The following is a 27,238-nucleotide window of genomic DNA, read 5'->3' as shown; positions in this document are numbered from 1 at the left end:
TTTAAAACATGTAGGCCTTGACTATACTAAGGGCTAAAGGCTTTTTTTATGAGAATATGACTTGGCCTAAAATTGTTTCCTTTATTCCCTGATTGCTGCCTTCCACCGATTAAAAACAACAATGCATTTGGTTGTTGCAAACGGAAATGATATATATGTTTATTTGTAGCCTACATAGAGCGGGGATATGAGCTCTGATCCCAAGGGGTCACTCCAGACGCATTCTAATGCCAGGCTCTGACGCACTTACGGCTATGGGAGCACAACCATCAATTTGACCTATGGCTAAGCCCCGCCCCCCTTAGTTACTGTTGCTAACTCGGACAAGTTATCAGAGCTGACTAGAGTTTACAATGGCAGCTATCAGTGTCAAAACGATATCCCAAGAGGCTCTAGACAACTTTTGGAGACAAAATAACCTGATTTCGTCTAGAAGCCTTCAAAAGGGACTTCATTATGCAATGGAGGGATATGTATACAATTTAAAACTAGATATGGTGGATAACAAGCTTAAATTTGAGGCGAAAATGTACAGATCACTATGCAAGAGGGAGAAGCCTCATCTCACGGTCATCACGATTGCAGATAAATACATCCAATACCAGCATTGTTCATGCACCGCAGGGAAAGATTGAATTAATTTACCTTCAGTTAATTTAACTAATATGGAGAGGCACTGAGATGTAGACCTACGTTTATTATAACTAGCATTAACCTGCCCCTGACAGGACAGTGTCCTAACTGTCTAGCTAGCTATCGTAACCGGCATGCGTGTGTTACCAGCAAATGTTCACGTTGTCATGTTAATTCATTATTAAACTTATGTATACTTGACTTGTGCATATCGATTGTTTAATAGAATGGCTGATTTTTAACAAATTGTCGGATAACTGACATAGCTACGCTAGCGCATAGCTAACGTTAGCGTTAGCTAGTTTTAACCGTTTTAGCCAGAGATAACTTGCCTAAGCCTAGTATAACATCAGTGGTGAAAGTAAGCCGGTACTGTCAATGACAATAATGTGAATAATGAGTATGCCTATGATCATGTAGGCTTAGTTGATTGCTTTAGCAGAGAAAAATTCCAACCTAACAAGAGTATGGCAGATAGCTAATTAACGTAGAGTTGACTGTGGTCTGCCACACAACTTAATCCACCGGAGACATTTGGCTCTGCCTTGTTTTAGTTTGGGAAAAGGGATAAAATATACCCCATTGCCTATCCTCTCATGATACCTCGTATAAGTCTTGTATCTACCCCATGCACATCGTTTGACCATTTTTGTTCAACTTACATTACAACAAACCCCATAAAACAAGTGAAGAATCACGGTTTCTAATGCTACTCTATGGAGTTGTAAACTCAAGATGTCCGAGTGCAGTTGTTACTAAACTGCCATTGGCTCGTCTGCGTTCGAGGGGCGGGGCTTAGCCATAGGTCAAATTGGAGGGTGTGTGGGTTGTGTTTGGTTGGGTGGGACGGAAAATGTCCTCCAGTTCTGAAATATCTGAAATGTTTAGTGTGGTCACAAAATTGTTATTAGTGCGGTTGAGGTTAGGTATCATGTGGCCCATGATTCAATAGCGTTTTCCAAATGAACCCCAGGACGAAATTGAGTGGTCATATAAAAACTATATCTAAAAATAAATATAAATTTGCTTTTGTAATGACAGGCCTATTTTGCTGAATCGTGTTTGTAGACAGTTGAGAATGGTAATTGTGGTAATAATGGTAAATCTCACGAGAAATTCCAATCCGATAGATGGCAGTAAAACAGTTGAAATGGTTGGCAGATGGTTTGAAATGCATTACATCCGGGTCATCTGAGCCCGTCTATTAGAAATGATTTGGTGTCAACAGTGAACGGTAGTAAGAGTAGGTACATGAAACACAGATGCCTGATAGAATGTTTTAAATTATATGTGGTTCAGGTAGGCTACGAACAGAACCTCAACCACCGAAAGGAACGGGCAGCTTTCTGCTTGTGTCTCGTCCGTATTTGATCAACTATAGCACTGTTAATGTTGAAATGACAAGACACTGTCACTTGGCTAGTTAGCTGAGTAGCTAGCCAGCAACATTTCCACGGCTCACATGACTTCAGGAATTGAACAGATAAAGTTAGAGTGTAAATCCGTGAATCATTCTATGTTCAACGTTCGATATTACATATATACCCACGAGCTGGTGCATTAGGGGTGTGTGACGTTGCACACGCTAGTTAGCGAGCTAGCTGCAGACTGTTAACAGCTGGGTAGCTAACGTTAACGTCTTCAAAAGCCCCTAACCTAATACATTGCACCTTGATAAGCAAGTGTTACGCCAGTGGTCCTCTCTACAGAAATGGACCCCTTGACTACTTTGTCAAATTTTGAATCAGAGATGGAACCTGACAGTCAGAGCAGTTATTCATTATTCCCTGCCCTAGACAGTATGACCGGTCTAGTGGGGACTTCGGACACTCTCGAATCGTAAGTGACATTTGACATGTCCTGACATTGTTTGGAGTGACTTAAGATGTTCTCGAGGTTAGAATAAAGAAATGAACTGTCTTTGTGACTGACTCGCAGGGAACAAACCAGTGATGTTGTTGACAAACCCAATCTTACCTGGCTGGATGCTGCACAGGTACTGAACACAACACTTAACTGACAACTGTTTCCTTTTGGAAAATACTTTTAAGACATTTCAGACTTTCACACCAAAAGAGTGAACACAAACTTAGTAAACCTAATCTTGCATGCAGGTGCATTCTGAGCTGAGGCACAGGAAGGTGGAGCTCAGAGGTTAAGATCTTTAATGAGTAAAAGTTTTGAAATTTAGAAGAGATTTAAGTCTATTTCAGGAGAATTTGAGTATATTCATATTTTGGTTATCAGATTAATCAGTTATGCTACAATTTGCTGCATATCTAAAAAATAAGCCTTTCCCCCCCCCCAGATTGTGCTGGAAGAGGCCGGACGTCCAATGCACATCAAAGAGATAAAACAAAGAATCATTGATCGGGGACTGGTACAGTCTAAGTAAATCATATTTAGATTCCTCTTGTATACCACAGTATCTAAATAACCTGTTATATCCATTAATATCAGTAGAATATCATGTTTGTAGGGCAAGAAATTGAAAGTCACAACCTAGAATTCCATTGTAAAAGCATGTCACTTAATAGAATGTCCAGCCGAATGGTCAAGCATCTAAATCTAGTTATTTATTAAACCTTTTATTTTCATGATGACCCATTGACCAGCTGAAAGAACCTCAAATCCCATGTTCAACAGTTTCGTTACTTGGCACTGTGACAATGCTGTGTTTTGTGCACATACAGTCAACCACTGTTTTGTTTTTACATTTAGAATTTAACAATAGGACAGTGATTTCTAAATCTTATACATTGTTACATGTATGGTACATTGGACATATATTTCTGAGGTGTTCAAAACAATAGGATAAGGGTAAGGTAAGAGAGTGTTACGGTTAGGGTCACAATTTGGGCTAGTGTTAGAATAATCACTATAAGGTCTAAGTTTACCTCATGAAATAGGTCAAACAGTACTTCTGTTAGTATCTGGTCAGACAGCAATTTCTTTCTTTTTCCCCCCCTAACAGTGCTAAGTCAAGCCTGGAAGCAGTAATGTACCGAGAGGTAAGCCTGGCTTGGAAACTATACAGCACTTTCCTTTGTGGTCATGAAAAGTTGTTTTTCATAACATAAAGCTTGACATGCCATGCACATTTAATTGTGATTTTTAGTATGGTTTTGTTGTGTCTTTTATGTTCAGCACATGTCTTCATTTTTTGCTAGTTTGCATTCATTTTGCCCTTTTGAAAGGGTGGGGTGAGATACATGTTAGACCTATTGTTTATTATTGTGAGCAGATATATGAGCTTGCACCCTTGCTCAGCACAACTAAGATTCCGCTCCCCTAGCAGAAGCTCTTTTAAAGGAGGACAAAACTTGGGCCCTATTTTCCCCATCTTGTTGGCTCCAAATTAAAGATGTAGAACTGTGAAGAAACTGTAGAAAATGATTATTTCTACAGTCATTAGTTCTTCCGGACTGGACCGGAAGAATAGAAAGGTAAACTAATGACTGTTTCTACAGTCATTTTCTAGGTTTTTTTTTTACAGTCATTGAGGCAAACAGACACAGGTCTCTGACATGTATATGAACATTATGAGCCTGTCAGTGGTGAAAACAAGCGGTTTAGTTTGTGACGGATGCTTGCCCCATAGGATTACATTGTATAGCCTTTTTGCACTTACTCAATGCTGGACTGATTGTGATCGTTTTTCACCCTAGTAAAAATTAGGACCCCAAAAGATGGGAAAATAGGGCCCAGGTTAAAAAATATCAGGGTCATTCCATGTCATTTGAACTATGGGCATCCACCACACCATCTCAGAATCGGCTGAAAATCCTCTGTCCTGACATACAGTCTAAGATGGTACATCCCAAAATTTTTACCTTTCTGTGAAGAATTTAGTCAGTGCTTGTGAAAACTACCTTTAAATGAGCATTTTTTCAGTCACAGGCATTTATCTGACCTTTGGAACCTAGTAGCTTGGCCATAGATATGATCAAAGTTCTGAAATTTGCCATGCTAATACCATATTTCCTGTAGATTCCACAACTGTCATTTGTTTTATGATTAATGGAATGGCGGAATAGGCCCAAACAAGGTTACAAAATTTGTCTGAGCCATATTTAAACAGTCAGTGTACAGACCTGATTTTTCACAGTTTTGCCCACATGTATAGACACTTTAATGTGCCTGTTCAAGTGACGGGTTATTTTGTACAGTGCTTTTGATAAACAGGATAAACGTGCATCTTTGATGTCAGGGTGAAAATGAGCTTTCCTACCCTCTGTTACGATAAATGGTAGCCCATTGAAAGTGGACATCCGGATCCGCCATCAAGCAGCTCTCCACTTCTTTTTGATGCAGGCCAAGTTGCTCAACCATTTGGCAATCGTGTAGAGTCTAGACGATTGCCAAATGGTTGAGCAACTTGGCCTAGACGTCTCTGGCCTGCATCAAGAAGAAGTGGAGAGCTGCTTGATAGCGGATCCAGATGTCGATGTTCAGGTCCCCGGAAACCATGGAATTTATTTTTTCATTTTCCAGGTCTTATGCAAGTTTATCCTCAAATGTAAGTAGCTGTGTTTTAACTGTGTGGTAAACCTGGGTTTATCAACGTTAGTTAGTAAGCAGTGCAATCTTGCTAACTAGCTAGCTGCAACTTGCTAGCTAGCAGCTTACACTAGAATTGTTGAGGTAATTTTAACCCTTCTTTTAAAATACTAGAACTATGTTTGATCCCCATATGTATTTCACTCATTGACTTTTCCTAAAACCGTGTTATTCACCACATTTAGGGGAGTTTGTTTTGAATTTGGATTCATTAATGATGGTTATCAAGCACATGCAGTGCAATCTTGCTAGCCAACATTCTGCTTGCTAACTAACTAGCTAGTGTTGGCTAGCCTGCATTGCTAGCTAGGTGTCGCTACCGGATGGTAGTCCTCTACCGGATGGTAGTTCCGCATGCGCACTACCCGATCATGCGCCACATACGACACTGTAGACAGCGGAATACAATCGCTGGCTAAAGCTGATGGAAGTTTGGGAAAGACGATATACTTTAAGAAGTTTGGTCATAAAGCTGTAAGTTCTTAACGTTTGTATAATGAAGAAGTTAAAGATATACTGGATATCCTCTTTTGTTCTCCCTGTCAAGTTATATTGGCTAGCACATCAATGCTTTATTTGTTTTACCTACTGCTATATTTTCTCACTTCTTCATAATACAAACTATTTGCCTTTTACCCTTACTCCGTCTCCACACTTTTAATAATTAAATATTACATTAAATATACCCACATTATGCGTTTAGACAACCCCATATGTTGACGTTGAGCCTTCTGCCGTAAAACGTTTGTGTCTGAGCATGCGCGATGTGCGGGACTACCATCCGGTAGCGACACTAACTACCAATACATTTTCACATTAGGCTGTGACATTACTTCTATACTAGTGGACATGACCAGTCTAGTCTTGATCAATTTTGTAACATTCTTTTTTTTATCTACTTTTAGCTATTTTGTGATTTTTCGTTTTTTTTTCTTTAAAAAAATGATACTACTAAATAGGAACATTTGGGGTGAGACATTTTTGAAAAATCATTGATCATGACCAGACTGATTCTATACATCTATACTGTTAAGCTAAGCTTACTAGTGAGGTTGCTGTACTGAGGAACCACAGGGGAACCAGCCTTATGTTTTCCCTTTTAGGTTCATTAGTTTGATTTACAAAAGCTTTTACAGAGTAAGAGTAGGCATACTACCCCTTCTACGTCAGACTCATAATCTCACATGTGTGATGCATTACAGGAGTGAGTGACAATGACACGCTGCAGATTCAAGTCCTATTGGAAAGATGACTCCCAATACAAGGACTGGATTGTTGTTCATCTACAGCTTGTTGCATTATTTCATGCATTGATATTATCAATAAGACACCCTCTCTAAGCATTTACAATGTAGACTTGACTGGCACATCTTTTAAATCAAGTAAGTAGTCAGGTGTCCTAGGGGGTTGTGTGTGTGAGGGGAGGGGGGTGCGGATGGGGGCGGAAAGCTTCAGGGGCCTATAGATCATCACTTAATATGGTACCTGGAAAATCAGGAGGTAGCATGGAATTTTTTTTCAAGGCAAGCGTGGGAACCCTGATGTTTTGTAAGAGGTTTTGGACATATTTACACAGTGCGATTCAAAATTTGAAAGTGAAAATAAGTCTGTAATTCTGGAAGGTACAAATAACATTTTAATCATAATGCCTTTAATATACATAAAATGTTCCCTACAAATTTCAAGTAAATATGACATCGGTTTGACACTGACTTTTTATACCTCTAAATATGGTTCAGACAAATTTTGTAACCATGTGTTGGCTGCTTCCATATGTATCCGGCCATTCCATCCATCACAAAACAAATGACAGCTTTGGAATTTACAGGAAATGTGTATGTGTCAAGGGAAAAAAAGGAAATGTGTGGTGGACAGGTTTTCCCAATTAGTTTGAAATTACATGGAATTACCCACCGGAGTTCCCCCTTCCATAAGCATCCCATTGTGCCATCAGTCCATCCACCTCTAAAGGAACTCTGACTGGAAAGCCACTAAACCACAAGTAGACAATGGGATAGATTCCTGAACAGGTTTGGGAAATGCCCTTATGAGATCAATTCATTATTCAGAAATTACTAAACAAATGATGCAACTCGAAGTAAAAAGCTTCCGTGACATTTAAAGGTAAAGGTCAGGTATTTAGCTGACTCTTTTATCCAAAGCAACTTGGACAACCTGCAGCGATCGGGAATCCGACCCCGGGCCAACCGGAGACTCTAACCACTGCTCCACCATACCACATTTACTGGATAGCGCGTTGCTACCTGTTGTTGGTTGCCACTGCTGAAGGTGCGCTAGGGTCTTCATCCTTTTGCAACGTGCCAACAACACAAAGATGCCCGGTTTGATACCCAGGGGGCACACAGACTTATTAAAAACAGTAACTGAATAGAAACAGCACAGTATTTACAATCAATTTGGATTTTAAAAAATGCAATTTAGCAGTGACATAGTCATAGCGGAGTGCTGTGGACACATGGAACAGTGTTTTGGCAGCCTCTCCACCACCCCTTCCTCCACCCAGCCACCTGCCTCAGTCTCCTACTATGTTCCAGACTCAGAAAGGGAGCAGGCGCTTCAAGAGGATTGAGAACAAGAATGGAGTCTTTGCGCTGTTGGTAAGTGCTGAACAGTCGCAGTGGGCAACCTTTTGACTAACTAACGCCTTTTAGTCGCCCAGAGGTGTAGGAGTAGTATAGATTATAGTATAGTAGTCCATGATCAAGGTTTTTTCCACCCTTGCATTTTTTGTCATGCTGACTCTTTTAAGTTGCACAGCTATCATTTGTAAGAACAGCATTGGATCTGAATGTGTGAATTGCAGTGATGTCATTGTGTCTACATGTCTCTTCGAGCTAGATCGGTTGGTTGTAGTAATATGTGTATTAAAGCACAACTGCTTGTTGATGCAAGTGTGTGCGTGTGTGTTCATGTGCATATATGTGAATGTATGCATCTGATGCAAGTCTAAAACCTGTGTGTGTGTGTGTGTGTGGTTATGCAGACAGATGACGAGCGGCAGCAGGCACTGCAAGTGGCCTTCTCCAGCGCTAGCTCTGGGGGTCCCTCCCTGCCCTCCCCCCTACCAGGGGCCCCAGAGGTGCGGCCCAAGGCCAAGAAGAACCCCCGTAAGAACCAGATCGAGAAGTACCGTCTCAAGTACCTGAGACTGCGCAAGGCTGCACGCACCATGATCTTTGTGAGTTCAGGGCCACAAGCCCTCATGTAGGCTCCAGTGGACATTTTCACAGCCATTAGTGTTCTTTGGGGGGGGTGATGACGCATTGACACTCCTGATTAATCCTTATATTTGTGTGCTGCACATTCTTTGGCATATGATGGGCAACAGAAATGTGTTTGTCAACATCCTGTTTTGGCTGAAAATGAGGAATAGTCAGGAAGTCATGGGACTTCTTTGCTGTTTGACCTCTAGGAGAATGCCGCTCTGTGTGATGAGGTTGCACATCTGGAGGAGAAGTTTGTGCGTGCAAAAGAGGAGCGGAGGTACGGGCCTGAGGATTGACAGACAAATGTAACGCCAGACAGGCAAATAGAATGAAAGAGATTTTGCCTTGATGGTTGAAGTGGGAAAGTATGGGCAATTGGAAAATGTAAAATATTTCTGTTTTTAACATGGTTTCATCCTCATTTACATCACAAACAAGGACAAATGCTATCTCTTCAAACTAATAACACACAACCTGGTGCCATTAATGGTTTATTAAGTTTATTGCCTGAGCATCTACCATCCATAGAGGAGAAAAGTAACCTTTATGAACCGTTGCATTCACCAGCAGAACCAGTAGAACCTTCTCTAGGGCCTGATTACTGCCACCAAACATCCTAGAATCCCACTGGTAGAAATGCGTTTTGACTGCTTCGTTAATGGGCGAATGTTTGGGCTCCAGGTTTCTGCTGAAGACACTGCTGCAGTACCAGTCGGTGTCAGACAGCGAGTTTCCCAGCGGGCCGAGCGGGAGCACGCACACGCCAGCGGGCTTCGGCTCCAGCGGGGGCGGGACGAGTGGCGCCCCCGGAGGTCACAGTGTGGGTCCTGGGGCCTCGCCCGCTGAGGAAGGGGCCCCAAAAAAGCCCAAGAAAGAGCGCAAGGAACGAGGGAGGGAGAACGGAAGAGAGGAAGGTGGGAGGATGCTGACTCAGAACCTGAACACTTTAATTCTGGCCAGAACCCACGCAATCTCGTCAAGCATTTGCTGTTGCCGCCCCCACACACATTCTGACGCAGTTGCATCCTTCATTGGAAAAACTCACACACATCCCCATATTATAGCATACACACACGCACGCATGCATGCACACACGCACACACAGCCTCTTGGTTTGACCATTGTTTATCAATCAATCAATCAATCAAACAAACTTTATTTGTACGGCCCATTTCATACCAGGAGGTAACACAATGCGCCTCACAGAAGGAAAAATGGGGGGGGTTACAAACACTTGTAAAGACACACAGATTTTCCAGAGATAAATAAACAGGAAATTACGTACTTACGAACAGATGCTCAGACTTCTTCAGACTTCAGACTTGGATAATATAGAGATAAGCGCACACACACACACACACACACACACACACACACACACACACACACCCACTGTTAAACGTTCAGCCAAAACCACATCCTTGTATGTGCTCCATAGGTATTTAACCAAATCTGCTGCTGCTTAAACTACAGGAAGAAGACCACTGGCAAAATTAACCTTACCAGATTAAAGTCAGATTACAGTTTGAGTATTCTAAACATTTACGCCCCTCAAGGGGGGAGAGAATACAGAAGAATAAAACCACCAGACAACCAATATGTCTTCCTGCACACAAGCTAAGGTGTGTGTTTGTAAAGTACCGTCCATAGATGAGAAACGGAACCCTTACTAATCGTTGTATTTAACTAGCAGAACCTTTCCAATAACCACAACCAAACATGTCCTAGATCTTCAAAAATCTGAGGTGTGTGCTTGTGACGAAGGGTGTCCTTCTCGGCCCCCGGCCTCCGGCCTCCATTGCCTTGTCTTGACTCTTGCATTCTTCCACCCAGTTCCCAGGAAGATGTCCAAGAAGCGGAAGGTGGCAGAGAGCGGGGTGCGGAGGCTGGTCCAGCCAATCCCACTGGATTCCACTGGACGGCCTGTCTTCCCCATCGTGCTGGGTGGCCTGACTGTCTACAGCCTAGGAGAGGTAAGCGCCGGTTGGTCTGAGAGTATGGACCTAGCCAGGGACGGTGTTGTGTTTTTGAGTAGAGCAAGCATGCACGTGTGTGTACAAATATTTATGCGTATGGTAAACTCTGTTATCTGCTTTTAAAGCTTTTCCTGTAGTGTGGGATAAAACTAATGAAGTGGGACAAGTGTTTGCATTTTTGGCATTCTTAGGATGCCACCACCCAAATTTTCAAGATTTCTTCCAACCACATCCACCGAAAAGAAAAGTTGCATATTTCAGCAACTAATGGGTGGAGTTCGATGATTTTGCTATTGAATTATATGTTTTTTGGGGTACGGAGTCAATTTCTGAAGCAATTGTAGGTCAACGTGACATGGTGACTGTGTTAACAGTGTTCTGCACTTGCTTCCCAGAATTACACTTATGACGGCAATCTTATTTTATCCAGCAAAAACCTACCTGACAAGAGCCTTGCACACAGCCTCTTGGTTTGACCATTGTTTATCAATCAATCAATCAATCAATCAAACAAACTTTATTTGTACGGCGCATTTCATACCAGGAGCCAGGAGGTAACACAATGCGCCTCACAGAAGGAAAAATGGGGGGGGGGGGGGGTTACAAACACTTGTAAAGACACACAGATTTTCCAGAGATAAATAAACGTAATGACGTACTTACCAACAGACGCTCAGACTTCTTTGGATAATATAGAGATAAACTATGGGATGACTACTACTGATCATATACCAGTTGTTATCTCTAAATGTTGAAAATATACCTGTTATTGGTAATGTGACCGATACAGGAAAGTTTGTCTGGCCAAATCTAACTAAGGAGGAGATTAATAGATATTCCACCGCAACTGACAATTTGCTCTATCATCACATCATGGTATCAATCTATGTGCCATGTATGGCAATACTGTCACAGCTCTAAGTCTTGCCTCTCGTAAGTCGTTTTAGAAATATAAGAACAAGGTGCGTAATATGAAACCAGGGTGGAATGATTTTGACGCTGAGCAACATGCTGCAGCTAGAGAAGCTTTTAAACTCAGGAAGGCCTAGACAGGGGTCATTGTTTGAACATGAAAAACTTACCAATGTAAGCTCTTCATTTTACAAAAAGAAAGAGTACAATGACTTATTCACTTGCTTGGAAGCTCATTATGATTTCTGGAAAGAGGTCAGAGATATGAATAATTGTAAAACGTCCTTACCATCCAACATCGAGTGTATGTGGTCCACAGAAAATAGCAGGAGTGGCATGAGCATTACTTTAAGTTATTCAGCTGTGTTAAAAGTCATGTGAGTGTAGTTGAAAATGTCGACCTTTCTGAAAACATGGCAGTCAGGTCAGATGATGTGATGACGTGATGATATCTATGATTATAATGGTTTTTTGGGGGGTAGTTCATTTTTATAATATAAATAATATTTCTGTTTGTTTGTGATGTACAAATATTTATGCATACCAAATTGTACAATTATTAAATGACACTTAACACTTTTAAGACTTGCTTTCCAGAATTATATACAATTACTACTTATAATAGTGCTTATTAATGTTTGTTGTATTAATGTTATTAATGTTTGTGTGTGTGTGTGTGTGTGTGTGTGTGTGTCTGTGTGTGAAAGATTATCACAGACCGTGTTCACTTTCATGACGAGAGCGCTATCTATCCAGTGGGCTTCTGCAGCACGCGTGTGTTTGCCAGCATGAAGTGTGCAGACCAGCAGTGTCTCTACACATGCCAGATCAAAGATGGAGGGACTGGCCCTCAGGTACACACACCCACACAGATCTGTTGGTTATACAGATACTGGAAATGACCTTGGTCTTGAGTACACATTCACATCTACACTCAAGCTATGTTTCTGTTACTGTGCTTGTTGAAGTGGGCGGTTCACCCACATACCCATATACATCATCTAACACACACATGCACACACAGACACTCAAACTCTTCCAAAAATGTAATGCTGTCTTTGCTCAATGAGCCGTGAAATCAATTTTGGTCTTAAACACACACATACGGGTAGATCAAGTACATCTGGACCAAGGTTATTATAGTTAACGAAAACTAACGAAAAAACGAAAACGAGGTGTGATTTTTTTTTTCGTTAACTGAAATAAAAATAAAAACGAGGCTTTATAAAAAAACGATAACTAACTGAAACTTTATTGTGTCTTTACAAAACTAACTAAAATAAAATAGAATTATAGAGAAAATGTCCTTAGTTTTCGTCTTTGTCAATGTATTTCATAAATGTCAATGTATTTCATACGTAGCCTTTTAGTCTATCTTCCGCCGTACCACTTTTAGTACACGCCCCTCACCTGGTTTCATGGCGGCAAAAGTCGGGAGAAAGCGACAGTCTTATTTGGGATTACCTGGAAGGCTGGAACAGTAACGTGCGGTGAGGTTCGTGGCTGGTGAGGCACTGACTCAGAGTCAGATTTACAAATATATAAACCCAATACAGTAGCTTAAATCACTATTCAATTGGCAGCTTGCACATTGACTAGGCTACTGGTTGTTTTTCATACCAGCATTCTTTACACACATAGGTAAGGTAGCTACATACAGTTGGCAGCTGCTAGCTTGTGATGAACTCGTGTTAATATGTGTGATTATGCACTCGTGAATATGAACTCTTAAGAAGTTGCACAGGCCCCCTGAGGGTCTCCGCTGTACGTCCAAAATCAAATCTATTCTTGAGGTTCAAAATATTTACAAAGCAATTTGGCTTTGGATGTGAGAAGTCGATCGAGTTATCTTCTGTCCCGTGGTTTGAATCATACCTTTTAGCTACGGCATTGATCTCCCATTATTGATCAATTCACGTTTTGATTGAAAGTCCAGTTATGAGAAATGTTTTAGCTTAGCTATAGAATCTTCTATTTTCGTAGTCAAGGTAAAATATAAGAGAGTAACGGCAGAACAAGCATTAACCCAACCGGTGGCCTCTCGCATGCTCCCTTCATTGAAGCAGAGATACTGTTTGCCTCCTCTCCGTGCTTTTTCACTGCGGCTTTACGTCAGATCAGCAAAACTAAATAGGTTCTACGCATGCGCTTAACCCAGTTTGTGAGGGATTGCGCAATCTGAGATAAGGCACAGCTCGTCGCTGCCTCACCGTCTCCTGTCTGTTTGAGCAGGACATGCGCAAATTCTGACTGACACACGTCTGACACATATCTTTCATAGTTGTCTTTGGTGGATGGCTGTTCATCTGTCCTAAGTGAATACTTTTTTTTTAAATGGTATGTTTGGTGAGTTTTTATTACATATTATTTATTGTAGCTTGTATCTTCTATTCATTTTGAGCATTTTGTTTTGCAAGCAAAACAATTAAGCTTCCCTGAACTGCCCCCCCCCCCCCCCCCCCCCCCCCCCCCCCCGGTCTGTTGCATTCCGCAGTAAAGACTAAAACTAATACTGAAACTAATAAAAACTAAACTCAAACTAAGCATTTTCCAAAAATAGAAACTAAACTAGCAAACCCGCTTTGAAAACTAATTAAAACTAAACTGAAATTGAAAACAAAAAGTCAAAACGAAATAAAAATAAAAACTAGTGAAAAATGCAAAACTATAATAACCTTGATCTGGACCACCCGTAGATACAGACTCAAGATATGTCATCAGACGTTTCTCATAACTCATCTTTAACAAACACATTCGATCAAGACCACCCCTACACACAGATATGTTAAAACAAATGAACACACACATACGGGTAGATCAAGTACACCTGGACCACCCGTAGACACAGACTCAGATATGTCATCAGACGTTTTAGTAAGATGTGTGCCGCCAAACATGCCTCCCCTGTTTTGATTTTTGCTCCCCAGTTGGAGATTGTTCCGGAAGATGACCCCCAGAATGCCATAGTGGCCTCCTCTGCCCTCGCCTGTCACACCAACCTGCTGAAGGCCATCACGGCCATACGGTAACCACCACAACCCATGACATAATCCCCCTTATTGTTAATCTCCACTATCACATCTGTTGTTATAACAAGATATGATAATTGAAATAGTCCGGGAATGTCTTTGATAACCAGCCAGATCTGTAAACATAACACTGACATCGGGTAGACTGCTATTAATGTTTTGGGTTCAGAACAAAGATTTTGGAGAGTTCTGTGGCCACACGCAGCAATTGCACTAAGAAATTGTGAGGGGGTCAAATGCTTTTTTTTTTTTTTTTTTTTTCATTCTTTCTTTCCATTCTTATTATTTACTCACTGAGTTTGTTACTTCACTCACTCCCTCATCTCTGTCTATCTAATCCCCCTCTAGGGGTAAGCCTCTGGCCCCTATAGTGCCCTCAGGAGCAGACTTCTTTGGCTACTCTCACCCTACCATCCAGAACCTCATCCAGAGCTGCCCTGGAGCACGCAAGTGTAGCAAGTAAGTCTAGCTTTGTGTGTGTGTGTGTGTGTGTGTGTGTGTGTGTGTGTGTGTGTGTTACTGCATTCATGTATTGCATGAATATGCTATGTCCTTTCTGATGAATGCATCCCTGTCTACAGCTACCGCTGGGTGCGGTTTGAGGTGTGTCGTCCAGGCGACGGGCAGATGCCGCACACGCTCTCTGAGGACGACGCGTCAGTGAACTTTGAGGCATTTCAGCGGCAGCAGCAGCAGCAAGGCTTCAATGGCGGTACGTCGCCAGAGCGACCAGCCAGTACCATCTCCGGTGAGTAGGAATGTCATAACTCCTGCTTTAGCTGGAGACAACACCTGGAGGCAGTGCTAGCCGCTAGTAGTTTAGTTTACTAATTTGGTACACTATCAATATAGCGTGACATCACTGCATCATATTGCCTCGTACTGTAGAGTGCAATGTAGTAGTGAAGTAGTACACCGCAGTATAATAAACCACAGGATAATTATTACATAGTTACTGTATCTTATAATATCTAATATCTTTTTTCTATTTTGTTATAAGACAGAGGAATAGATTTGATTTTGCTGTGGTGCTGATAAAATGTTGTTGATATTATTTTAATATTTTGCAGGTCGGCCCCCACAGGCCCCTGGCTCTTCTCATCACCATCTCCTGAGTACTGGCACTTTGCCATCAGCAGTCACCTCTTCACAGTTCGGCACGTAACATCACGCCATATGAAATCCAGGGCCAAAGCCAGCCTACATAGGAGGGATGAGTCATTCCCTGTTTTCCACAACAGAGCATTTTTATTCTTTGGAATTAGGGCTGTGTGCCATTCCAAAGGCACATTTAATTCTTCTCACATGTCCTCAGACCCATGTGAGGGGGACCATTTTCTACAACCAGAACACCAGAGCCACCCATCCCCATTCTGACTATTTAAAATGTTTTCCAGAAATCATAAGAGTCCGTGAGTTCAAGATTGTTATCAGTCACTTCCATTGTTGGCAGCAGAAAGCTCTTATAACTGGGAAACTGTTGATGGGCCATGACACAGCATTGTAGACATTCGGGGGATGGATTGCTTTCATACAATCAATGGTTCCACCTTCAGGCACTGTGTGGGAATAGCCCTTGAGCTTTACTTTAACATGGAAATGAATGTGAGAAAAATGTGTGTGTGTTTAATAAAACATGTTTTATAGACACATGTACCAAGCATGTTTTTAATTAGTGTTCAAACTTTATTAGCAATACCATTTCATCAGGTTAAACATCTGTATGCTGAAGATTAATGACAACTCCATACCAAAGTTACCCAAACTTGGAGTGTGTGGCTTCTTGCTTTCATAATTGTTATGTTATAGCTATTAACATACCTCTGCCAAAAAAGAAAAGAAATCACATAAATCATTATTTGGAGAAAACCCTATCTGTAGGGTTCTCAAAGTGCACGTGTCGGACAAGGCAAATGTAACGAGACAAACTCAGTTTCAGGACCTACAGGGCGCAACCCTGAGGCTAATGGAGCACATCTGATGCCTTCACAGCCGAGGCTGCTAGTCCCTGTTCACTGACGGTCTGTGTGTGTGGTCTGAAAACAGTCAGCTGACCGCATTCGCAAGGCAATCAAGACATGAAATAAGTAAACTACATGTGGCGTGAAACCTTTGTTAACCTTTTTACCACCGGTGCAGGAGGAAAGGTGGTGCGGGCAGGACCTCATCAGCGCTGTAGACGGGGCAGGCCTTAAAGTCACAGGGCCAGTCCCTCCAGGCGTACCGCAGCGAGGCCACGTGCTCCCCCCGGCAGCCTATCAGGGTCACGGCCACCGTGGCAGAGCCCTGCGGCACCATGGGTACAGTCATCCAGGAGTGTTGCAGAGGATCGCACTGCACCTTTTCCGTGGAACAACAGATCTGTGACAGACAGACAGAGAGAGAAAAAGCATGAGTGAGCTTGCCAAGCTGACCCAGCAGGCACCTGGCATAAAGACAATAGGTGCCTTCAGACCGGAGGAACTTTTTCATAGTTCTTAGAACTGTTGGATGAACGACCCCCTTTTTTGTGTGCAGGAGCCTGAGGACAATCATAGTTCTTAGAACACTGTTTTGAGGGACGTAAGTGTATGGTGATTGGTTGAACACATGAGCCAATGCAGCACCGGCAACCTCCATTTTTGTGTTGCACTGTCTGTCACTTGGTGGATATGTCGGAGGTGATGAAGGCAATCAGCAGCGTTGTGTATATAAACCCTGCCGTATTAAAAAGACAGTTTGCACAATGGATCCAACTAAAGTTATTCACAAATGAAAGAATAGGATAAAATGTTGAAAAAGAAATTAAACGTTTTTAAACGTTTAAAAAAAATGTCAGACTCCGAATAATTCCGAATAAAACAACAGGGTGTTCAACGCACCACTGTTTCCGTTTAAATAAAATAAATACATTTAGTCAGAGCTCAATGCTGCCTTGCTAACTGTAATGTTACGTCACTTCAGTGTTCCTACTGGCGGTGCAAATAGAGAAGGAAAGTGTAAACCTACGCCCTAGTGTTTGTAATCCTATGGGAGAGCAGTCTGGAGAATCCCATTTCTTTCACTCAGACAGAAACACTGCCACAAAGGGGCCACTCGAGTACTGTCTCTGCCTACGCAAACAGGAAAAAAAAAGCCCTTGAAGGCATGTCGTTCTCTGGGCAGCTGCCCAATGCGTGGTTCCTCTCAATGAGTCAGTGGAACAGTTGGCCTTGAACTGTTGGCCTACTGTGAATTGTTGGCCTCTTAAACTGGCTATTATGTTTGACAACTATTTGGAAGAATGACATCACTCCTCTGAATCAGCTCTTTTCTATCCCAATGACTTGGACCCTCGTGTTCAACAGTCATAAACACATCACATGACTGACTCCTACCCCTACCCCTGTTCTTTACTCTTTACTCGTAGCCTGTGGCCTCCCATAGCAAAGAGAAAGCTCTATTTAGAGTAGATGGTCATGGATCGGTTAGATATAGGGGTGCATGTGACGGTGAGAGATCTAGCCATTGGGCGAGGCCCCTGATTACAAGCACAAGGAATTGAACATCTTACAAACAGACTTACCTCAAATAAATCTTTGGATGTGGTGGCAGAGACATTCTGGTTGTAGGTGAGCATTAGGTGGGTGTCATTAATACGGACAGTACTAGGGAAGGGGCCCTGGTGAGACACACCCCTCTCTCCGTAGGCCACTGCCAGTGCACCAAGGGACAGTCTGTACGCCACTTCCTGTTTGAAGCGTGGGTGGATGCTTTTGGGGTGTCGGGGGGGGGGGGGTGCAGAATACACTGTTGTTGTTATGACTACAAGGCATGCAAATGCCTATATGCCTTGCAAGAATACAATGCTGTCTTCTTGTATGAGATGGGTGTTTACTCTTACTCTATGGGTGTAACACTTACCTGCCCCAGGTTGAGTCAGCGTCTGGTAGATCCATGGCCACGGCCATGAAGGTCCGCTTCATGCGCTCGTTAGGAACGTAGCCAAAGTCTGCTGTCTGGTGCCAACGGATGTCTGGGAAGCCATCTAACTTGGAACCTTTCTGCCAGGTGGACAGCTGGGTGTGGAGCAGGGAGGAGGGTCACACTTAATGCTGCAAAGCTTTTATTACAGTGTATTTAAACGGCTTAGTAGGGTGTGATCCCTACAAAGAGTAACAACACACAGATACTTATCTGATATAGATCCTGACATAAGATAGGACTTAAGAACATGTGGTGGGCACAGTGTTTCATGATACTTACTGATATTTACTGTTTAACACCCCGTACATTTTGTCCAAATTACAATAGAGAAAGGGTTCGCTGATAAAGATGTTGCCATAGAAATAAAATACATGTAGGAGGTAACGTAATGATAAAGAAAGCCTTTTTAAAAGCTTTTGTCAAATTCTGGGCCTGATGTTGCTAAATTAACCTAAAAGGTATTTTTAACTATACTGCAGAAAGATGGAGAGGTTTTCTGAAGTACGTGTAAACACTGCATGTGACTGTGAATGTATGTACATTAAAAACCATGTATAGAATTATGTAATGCCTACAAGGGAAAAAGCCAGAGACCGAGACCCACCTGCACAAATCCAAAGGGGAAGTCTAGAGCACTCTGGCCCCCTGAGCCCTGGTGGAAGGCCATCCTCCAGTCATCAATCATGCTGGGAAAGGTGCAGTTGTATAGATCACAGTTGAGGTTATGATTGCTCTCACCTGGGAGCATGAGGAAAAGGTGTTCATTGGTTAAGACATTATGAGATTAACCAAAATACTGTTGGATGAGGACTGTACGTGTGAAAAATGACAAATCAGAGATTTGGCCAGATTTGTGAATATCATGAAACTACCCCTTTTTCTGATTAAATGTGGAAGTATTTTGATACCACCATTCTCGATATAGTAACTTAATAATGTTATGCCAATCTCAAGTCTTTTTTCTGCTCTGGATCTCATCCGATGCAGCAAAACGTTCAGACAGCGAAAACAATTACGCAACCCCATGTCGTCATGCAGGTGCTAATCCTAAATGTCTTAACCTTGGTACCAGATGGCTCCTGTGATGGTCATGTTGAGCAGAGGGTGGATCATGGCGTTCCACAGCACAGAGTTGTGCATTGGGCCTGCCGTGATGAATAGTTCACTGTCCATGAAGTTGTAACTACTAACAAAAAGTAACAAAAACAAGGGGTCAAAATAATGTCCTGTTATAAAATATACCTTGACAACTACTTATTTTCTGCTTACATATATAATATAATAAAATGAGCTCACAGCACTTGGATGTACTTTTTTTTAAACTGTATTTCTGAAGGTGTATGTATGTGTATCTTCAGTGTTTTGAACTGTTTTGAATAATGGTAATAATGCTTTGCTTTTGTGCCATGCAGGGCTCCTTACCTCTGTGCCCCCTGGGTAATGCCACATTTCTGAAGGACTCTGGTGGAGGACCACGCCTCTACAGGCGTCCCCCCCCAGCACGACTCCACCAGGCCAACGGGGTAGCGCAAGGTCTGGTACAGGTAGCGCCCAAACATCCAGCAGACTGCCGAGAACTGAGTGAAATCTCCGCCACCTAGCAAATCTAAGGTCCACACACAAGCACACACACAGCTCCACATCAATTTCTGTGAAAAGGGTACTACAGTCGTGAAATACATGTTCTGTCCCTCTGACACATGTCCTGTAAAGAGGAAGTTTCACACAAAAAAGCTGACCACATGGTACAAACAAATCTTAAATGTGACTTAAGCTGAAGAAAACGGCTTTTCCCCGAAGCTGCACACACACACACACACACACACACACACACACACACACAGGCTGGAGAGCCCGCAGTACCCCCAGTGCATAACTCACCTGCCGTGGGCACAGACCAGGGCACAGCAATTCCAGACAGGTCCCTCAGTTCAGCCGCACTCGTTTCCAGGGCAACCTGGAAGATGCGCACATCTGGGTACCGAGAGGCCAGGTCCAGCTCTGCTGAGCTGTTGTACATCTGACGTAACAACCCAGGACGGTGGCAACAGACTATTAGTGGCATTTTAGGGATTCTTCACTTACTGTATCTCTGTTTAAGGCACATTTTTTTTGCACCTAATCATTAAGTCACATCAGTTCATTTCATTTTGTGCAATGTACTTGTCACAGCACATCCACAAACACACACACACACACATTACAGATAATAATAATAACAATCTAACTGTACTTCTCCGACAACCATTCTGAAGTTGAACCCAATTCAATACTGTTCAACCTCACCACCGGACCAGCAGAGGTGAGAGGGTCCTGACCTGAGAGACTGTGAAGGCCATGTTGCTCTGGCCCCCACACAGCCACACATCCCCAAACAGCACATCTGTGAGCGTGACCTCGGCATCGCTCCCACCCTTCTGGACAGCACTCACGTTGTAAGGACCTCCTGCCTTCACTGGGTCAAGGGTCACCCTCCAAATTCCTATCAGGGAGATAAGAGAGAGAAAGTGGGTTGATTGAGGCTACAGTCCCTTACTTCATCTTGGATACATAATTAAATGTAATCCCATAGGAGAGCAATAAGGTTTGGTGGACCTATAAGAACAGGCATAGCCCAATTATTCTTCTGAAGATCAAAATACTCAGTCTACATGCCCATGGGGGGCTTAAAGGTGCTGGTAAGAATGTCGGCATTTCCTGCAAACACTTAAAACTAAGCCCACCCTCTCCATGTGCTGTGTACCCGAAATAAGTCAGGTGTTTTTTTTAAAGTATTCTTTTTTTAGATAGTTTGACCCTATTTAAAGCCCCAATCCGGAAGAATTTGTATTTTTCTACTGAGCTCCCCCTAAAGTTGCAATGACGTTAAATTTAACTTTCTGTTTATGAAAATTACTTTTTGAAGCAATTCATACAGTAATTTAATGTACAACACGATATTTAATAAACTAATTTGTGTTATCATCTATGCCTCGCCTTGACGTTTTTGATAATGACGCGCCCTCTCTACGTCACAACTCGGCAACTTCCGATATGGCGATTTTTTGCCGTGAATCCTCCGCACAGTTAAATGAATGAGGACCTGGGTCGCAACTGATAGATGGATAGATAGATAGATGGATACTTTATTAATCCCGAGGGAAATTTAGGTCATCCAGTAGCTTATACACTTAACTCACAAACATACATACATAAATCACATACACATAGGGAGAACATGTTCACAGGAAGTGGGGTGTTTACAGATACAGGATAGATCTGACACTATAGTACAGTGTGCATTGATTGTGACAGTGTTGATGTCCACGAGGAAAGTAGTGCAAAGAGTGCAAAGAGATAGTGTTCATGTGCTTGTATGGATAGTGCAAAGATAGACTACTTGTGCTTGTGTGGATAGTGCAAAGAGATATAAATAGTAAAGTCTGTGCAAGGGGCTAGTATAGCCAGTAAAGGGATGGACAGTGGGATGGAATATAATGAGATGAGAAGGGGGGGGGGGGCAGACTGAGGTAGACTCATGCAGAGAAGTCCATCTCCCTCCCCCTCCCCTTCTGTGTGGCGTTATAAAGCTGAATGGCCCTGGGGACAAAGGACTTCCTCAGCCTGTCAGATGAGCATGACAGTGACAGGAGTCTGCCACTGAATATGCTCTTCTGTCTGTTGAGAGTAATGTGTAGTGGGTGGTGGTCATTGTCCAAGATAGTCAGCAACCTACTCAGGGTCCTTCTCTCCGCTACTGTTGTGAGGCTGTCCAGTTTGGTGCCAACAACAGCTCATGCCCTTCTCACCAGCCTGTCTAGACGCCCCGTATCCCTCTCCTCTTTATGCTGCCTCCCCAGCACACCACAGCATAAAAGAGGACGCTGGCAACAACAGACTTTGTTGCAGACATTGAAGGACCTCAACCTCCTCAGGAAGTAGAGCCGGCTCTGACCCTTCTTATAGATTGCATCTATGTTGGCTGACCAGTCCAGTTTACTGTCCAGATGAACTCCTAAGTATTTGTAGGTGTTGACCACCTCCACACTGACCCCCCCCCCCCCGATGGAGACTGGTAGCAGAGGAGGCTGAGACCTCCTAAAGTCCACCACAATCTCCTTGGTCTTAGTGGTGTTCAGCTGCAGGTGGTTATGCATACACCACTGCACAAAGTTGTCCACCAGGCTCCTGTAATCACCCTCCTGTCCATCCCTGATACATCACACAACAGCAGAGTCATCAGAGAACTTCTGGATGTGGCTGGATGGTGTTAAAGGCACTGGAGAAATCAAAGAACATGATTCTCACAGCATCTTTTCTCTTGTCCAGATAAGAGTGTGCCCTGTGCATTAGGTAGACAATGGCATCTTCCACGCCCACCTTCTCCTGGTAGGCAAACTGCAGAGGGTCAAGTGCATGGCGTACCTGGGGTCTGAGAATGTGAAGTAGCAGTCGTTCCATGGTCTTAGAAATGTGTGATGTCAGAGCGATTGGCCTGAAGTCATTCAGCTCACTGGGGTGTGGCTTCTTTGGAACGGGGATGAGGCAGGATGTTTTCCACAGAGTAGGGACCTTCCCCAGTTGGAGGCTCAGGTTGAAGAGATGCTGCAGAGGCTCACCCAGTTCCACAGCGCATGCCTTGAGAAGTCTTGGACAGACTTGGACGGCTGCTTTCCTATGGCGCAGTCTCCTCAGCTCTCCTGTGACCTGATCCGCCGTGATGGTAGGGGGAAGGGGGGGGGCTCTGTGTGGTCGCCTGGGGAGGGGTGCAGCTGTGGAGAGTGGCAGAGGGCCGGAAGCTGAAGGGAGAGGGGCTGTCATGGCAAAAAGTGACCGGGCGCAAAAAAGAGCCCGGGGGATGTAATATTGGCTTTCGAACAACTCTTGAGTGACAGTTGCTATACCAACGCTAGCATTACGTCACCCGGGCTCTTTTTGGATTTACCCCAGAGCATCTCGCATTATACTTCGCTACCTGAGACCAGCTTGCCTGTATTTTACCTGCAATAAACCAAGCAAACATCCATGTGCTTGATGTTTGACTGTGTTAGGAAAGTTGTTGAAAGTGTTAAAGTAAGCACATTTCAACAGGTTTCGCCGCTAGCATCTCGTTAGCAATTAGCAATTCCTCCGTTGGCTGCTTTAAAAAGGTCCTTAATGTGTTGTGATTAATAGACATATCCGACGGCACCCACCATACATTTTTTACAAAACAGGGAATTGTTTGCACCACCTTTAACTATAGAGCACAACAGGAGGAATTGCTAATCGTAAACGAGATGCAAGCGGCTAAACCTGATGCGAAACCTGTTGAAATATGCTTACTTACAGGATACCGGCAGGTGTAGCTAAAACGGAACACTTCATAGTTTAGGCACAATATTAAGCGACTAAAAAGTAGTTGATGGCTTTCGAACGACTCTTGAGACTGAGGCTGACTGATAGCCAAAAAGTGCCCGGGTTACGCAATGCTAGCGTTGGTATAGCAACTGTCACTTCAAAAGCCAATATTACGTCACCCGGGCTCTTTTTTACGCCCGGTCACTTTTTGCCATGACAGGGCCACAGTGGGGGTTGCGGCATGCAGTGAGCAGGTAACAGCACCTGGTGGGGGAGGTGCAGGAATAGGTGTTGGACAGGAATTAACACCAGTGGCAGGGTTGTCAAACCTGTTGTAGAAGTGGTTAAACTGGTTTGCCCTCACCATATCCCCCTCAACAGTGCTGCTGCTCTTCTTGCAGCCTGTGATTGTTTTCATTCCATCCCACACCTCTCTCATGTTGTTCTCCCGCAGCTTCTGCTCCACCTTCCTTCTGTATGAATCCTTTGCCTCTTTGAGCATGGTCTTCAGCTCTCCCTGTACGCGCTTTCGCTCTGCCTGGTTCCCCTCTTTGAATGCCCTCTTTTTCATGTTGAGGAGATGTTTTACATTGCAGGTAATCCAGGTCTTGTTGTTAGGGAAGCAGCGCACCGTTTTAGTGGGAGCGACAATGTCCATACAGAAGTTCAGGTAGTCAGTAGTGCAGTGTGTGACACCTTCAATGTCCTCTCCAAAAGAGTCCTGCATCACACTCCAGTCAGTTGACTCAAAGCAGTCCCTGAGGGCATCCTCTGCCTCAGGAGACCATTTCCTGAAGGAGTATGTGGTGGTTGGTTGCCTGCGCACTTTTGGTGTATATTTGGGTTGTAAGAAAACCAGATTGTGATCGGATTTCCCTAAGGGAGGAAGTGGTGTGATAGTAATACTATGCAACAATTTGACACTTTTTGGGGTATGGTTTTAGAGGCAACTAGTTTTGGTACCACCCTCAAATTAATTTTGATAGCATTTGGTCATGTGAAGGACAGATAAACACCTGTGTCTTTCCCACTAGCCACCCAGGATATGCCAGGAACAGCTTGAAAAAAATGGAAGAAAAGCTTTCACAGCATGACATTGCCAGCTATACTGCCAAAAGACACCAGTTAGTGTGTTGGCAAGCTTATATCAGTGTCAACTGGGCTGTTGGTGGTGTTTGCAATGTTTTTGCATGCCTTTTAGGTAGTTAGCTTGCTAATTTTGGAACAGAATTCCTTATTACTGCTGTCTTAAATGAGAATAGAAATGAAACCGAAAGAAGTGACCTAGTCCCTACACCCAGTCCCTTTCCACATAGCACATTATACGAACAATGTAAAGATGTCAAATTACTTTGTCAGTAGGCTATATGTGTTGTTTGCCAGAAGAAATACACAGCATGTGTAGCTTTGCTTGGGCCGAACCATGGAGAGTGTGGGGTGAGGGCGATAAATGATCTTAGCTCACCGTCAAACACAGTACTGCTGTATGTTTTTCTTTTGGACAGCCCTGACAGAGTGACAACGACAGACACGTTTTTTGGCCCATAACCCCACAGCACGGCTTTCTCAGGGGCTTTCTGTAGGACCATGTGATCACCATAGTACGATGCGAAACGGATATCATCACCTGGAGGAGAAAACAGACGTCTATGAATCATTGTTACAAACAAACATTATGCCATGTAGACTAGCAGAAACATTGGGTAACCATCTATTAGTTATAGCTAAATTCCGCCTTTAGACACGTGGTTATATAGGCTTAAATAGTCGGGCAAACGGTATGGCAATTTAGCCAGAGAGACATTGGGTTAACGTTAGTTCGTTGTGCTGACTACAATGAAATCTAGCTTTCAACTTACCAGACACAGTTACAGCTGTTAAAAGGCTGAAAAAACACACATATCCAGGCCACAGCGTCCACATGGTCAACTCAGTTGGTCATTTCATGCATGTTAATGCTCAGAGAGTTTCTAAACGGGCTGAAGCACATCCTACACTGAACATTGGAATTCAAAACAAGGAAGTAGACGTACGTTGCAATGGCATCACATGACAAACGACAGTCTGTAGTGTACAGCATCGAATGTCTATGTTGTGAATTCCCAATGTGGTTCAAGGACTAAAAAAATAAAAAAGACAGTATTTAGCTGATCATCTCAATATACAAATATTTCCTAGACCTGAAAGTGTATGTGAAGAAGCCAGGTGTAGCCAATTTTACATACGACACATCCAAATAATTTGCACATTTTCTAAACGCAATCAATATCAGGTTAAACACACTTTAAAAAAAAATAGAACTCTCCTTAGATATTTACCGACGAATGAGAAAGAATTTACACTCGAGTAATGTGTAGGCAATCGACCGACATTTGTGAGAGCAGCGCCATCTTGTGGTGATTTCAAATAAGGGGTAAACATATTTCACTGCATCTAGTGCCATTCTGTGCCAGTCCTTTTGGCATCTTTCCACTTGGGTAGGTAGGCTACGCTCGAACAGTTTATGGTCAGCAACTAGGGCCAGTTCAATGAGAGAAGACCAGGATCGAGTACATTTAATCAATGCAGTAGTTGTCATCTTCTAGGCAAACTGAACTGACCTAATAAACCCAAATGACCTAAACATTTGTGTAGAATTTGTGTGTGTAAATAAATTATACTCCTTGAATATACCCAGTGTTCTGACTCTACATACCTAGACCACATCATATGTGTTCAACTTAACCTGGATAAAATAGGCCAGTGTCTAGAGCCGCCTTAGTATGCATAGTGTTGACAAGGAAAAAAGTGGTTTACCTCTTCTGTTTACCTCTAGGGTCCCCCTAAATACCATGCATCTATTAAGAGTTTAGAGGAAGCATAACCTGCTTCCAACCTTTCCAACCTTGTTTAGGGGATATCATGTTTCATCGACCTCGGCTATATTCCCCAAAACACCACTGTACCATAGCCACTGTAACTAGAGGAGACTGGTCAAACATCTCCTCTATCAGTGAGCTGTGTGTTATCACAACACAACAACCGTTTTCAGGGAATGCACTCGGGTTCATTAGTCCATTTGTGTATCTGTGAATGCAACAGATTCCATTTGAGAGGAACTGAAATTGTATGAAAAAAGGAAAGGGCACTTCATCATTACTCATTTTTCTGCCTCAATTCCTCACAGTTGCATGCAACAACAAATACAAATAAATGAAGAGTAGAAACATGATTTTACCCTTAATTTACTTTCCCCCAATTCATTTTCATGGGAAAATAAGCAACTTAAAATGGCAATAAAAAGTATATAAAAAAAGCAGGATGTAAGACAAAGACAAAGCAGACCTGTGAATTCTACAAAAGTGTCGATATCGCGGAAATTGTAGGTGGAGTTCAGCATAGGTAGATGAGGAAGGTTTCCAAGGAATTAAAGTCTTCAAGAGGAGGAATGCACACATCATCATGTTATTTGCTTAGACTACTGTAACTGCTACATAAGCCTAATTCAGGAACTATCCAGAAAATATGGCCTTGGAGTAGAATACTCAAGACTCTCAATCTGTCCCCTGTTCCAGTAATTTGTGATTAGAACCTTGATCCTTACTGTCCCCTCCACATACACTCATAATACACATGGGAATCTCTGATACCATTTTAT

General features: G+C 42.9%; 2 protein-coding genes across 4 annotated transcripts; one reads left to right on the top strand and one right to left on the bottom strand.

Annotated features, from left to right (window-relative positions):
- Positions 1 to 1,737: 1,737 nt before the first annotated feature.
- tbrg1 (transforming growth factor beta regulator 1) lies at positions 1,738 to 15,987 on the top strand. Of its 3 annotated transcripts, XM_031573667.2 has the most exons (15): positions 2,412 to 2,472; positions 2,572 to 2,629; positions 2,748 to 2,787; positions 2,942 to 3,024; positions 3,608 to 3,644; positions 7,749 to 7,811; positions 8,198 to 8,392; positions 8,627 to 8,697; positions 9,102 to 9,334; positions 10,254 to 10,393; positions 12,016 to 12,162; positions 14,236 to 14,333; positions 14,686 to 14,796; positions 14,919 to 15,085; positions 15,408 to 15,987. In XM_031573667.2, exons 4-15 carry the CDS (start codon positions 2,969 to 2,971, stop codon positions 15,500 to 15,502), a joined length of 1,413 nt encoding a protein of 470 aa, XP_031429527.1. In that variant the 5' UTR covers positions 2,412 to 2,472; positions 2,572 to 2,629; positions 2,748 to 2,787; positions 2,942 to 2,968; the 3' UTR covers positions 15,503 to 15,987. The 3 variants fall into 3 exon arrangements, with proteins under 3 accessions (XP_012679566.1, XP_031429526.1, XP_031429527.1); XM_012824112.3 differs by lacking the exon at positions 2,748 to 2,787 and having other exon boundaries at positions 1,738 to 2,472; XM_031573666.2 differs by lacking the exons at positions 2,748 to 2,787; positions 7,749 to 7,811 and having other exon boundaries at positions 1,738 to 2,472.
- A 15-nt stretch (positions 15,988 to 16,002) lies between these two features.
- siae (sialic acid acetylesterase) lies at positions 16,003 to 25,644 on the bottom strand. Its single transcript, XM_012824042.3, has 10 exons — positions 25,461 to 25,644; positions 25,067 to 25,228; positions 20,601 to 20,764; positions 20,164 to 20,302; positions 19,705 to 19,888; positions 19,344 to 19,468; positions 18,887 to 19,020; positions 18,220 to 18,374; positions 17,882 to 18,068; positions 16,003 to 16,698 (listed from the first exon to the last, which is right to left on the bottom strand). Exons 1-10 carry the CDS (start codon positions 25,522 to 25,524, stop codon positions 16,462 to 16,464), a joined length of 1,551 nt encoding a protein of 516 aa, XP_012679496.2. The 5' UTR covers positions 25,525 to 25,644; the 3' UTR covers positions 16,003 to 16,461.
- Between the last annotated feature and the right edge of the window lie 1,594 nt (positions 25,645 to 27,238).

This window comes from Clupea harengus, chromosome 9 (assembly GCF_900700415.2).
Source record: "Clupea harengus chromosome 9, Ch_v2.0.2, whole genome shotgun sequence".
In the NCBI taxonomy this organism is placed as follows: domain Eukaryota; kingdom Metazoa; phylum Chordata; class Actinopteri; order Clupeiformes; family Clupeidae; genus Clupea; species Clupea harengus.
This window is presented reverse-complemented; position numbering and strand designations above follow the sequence as displayed.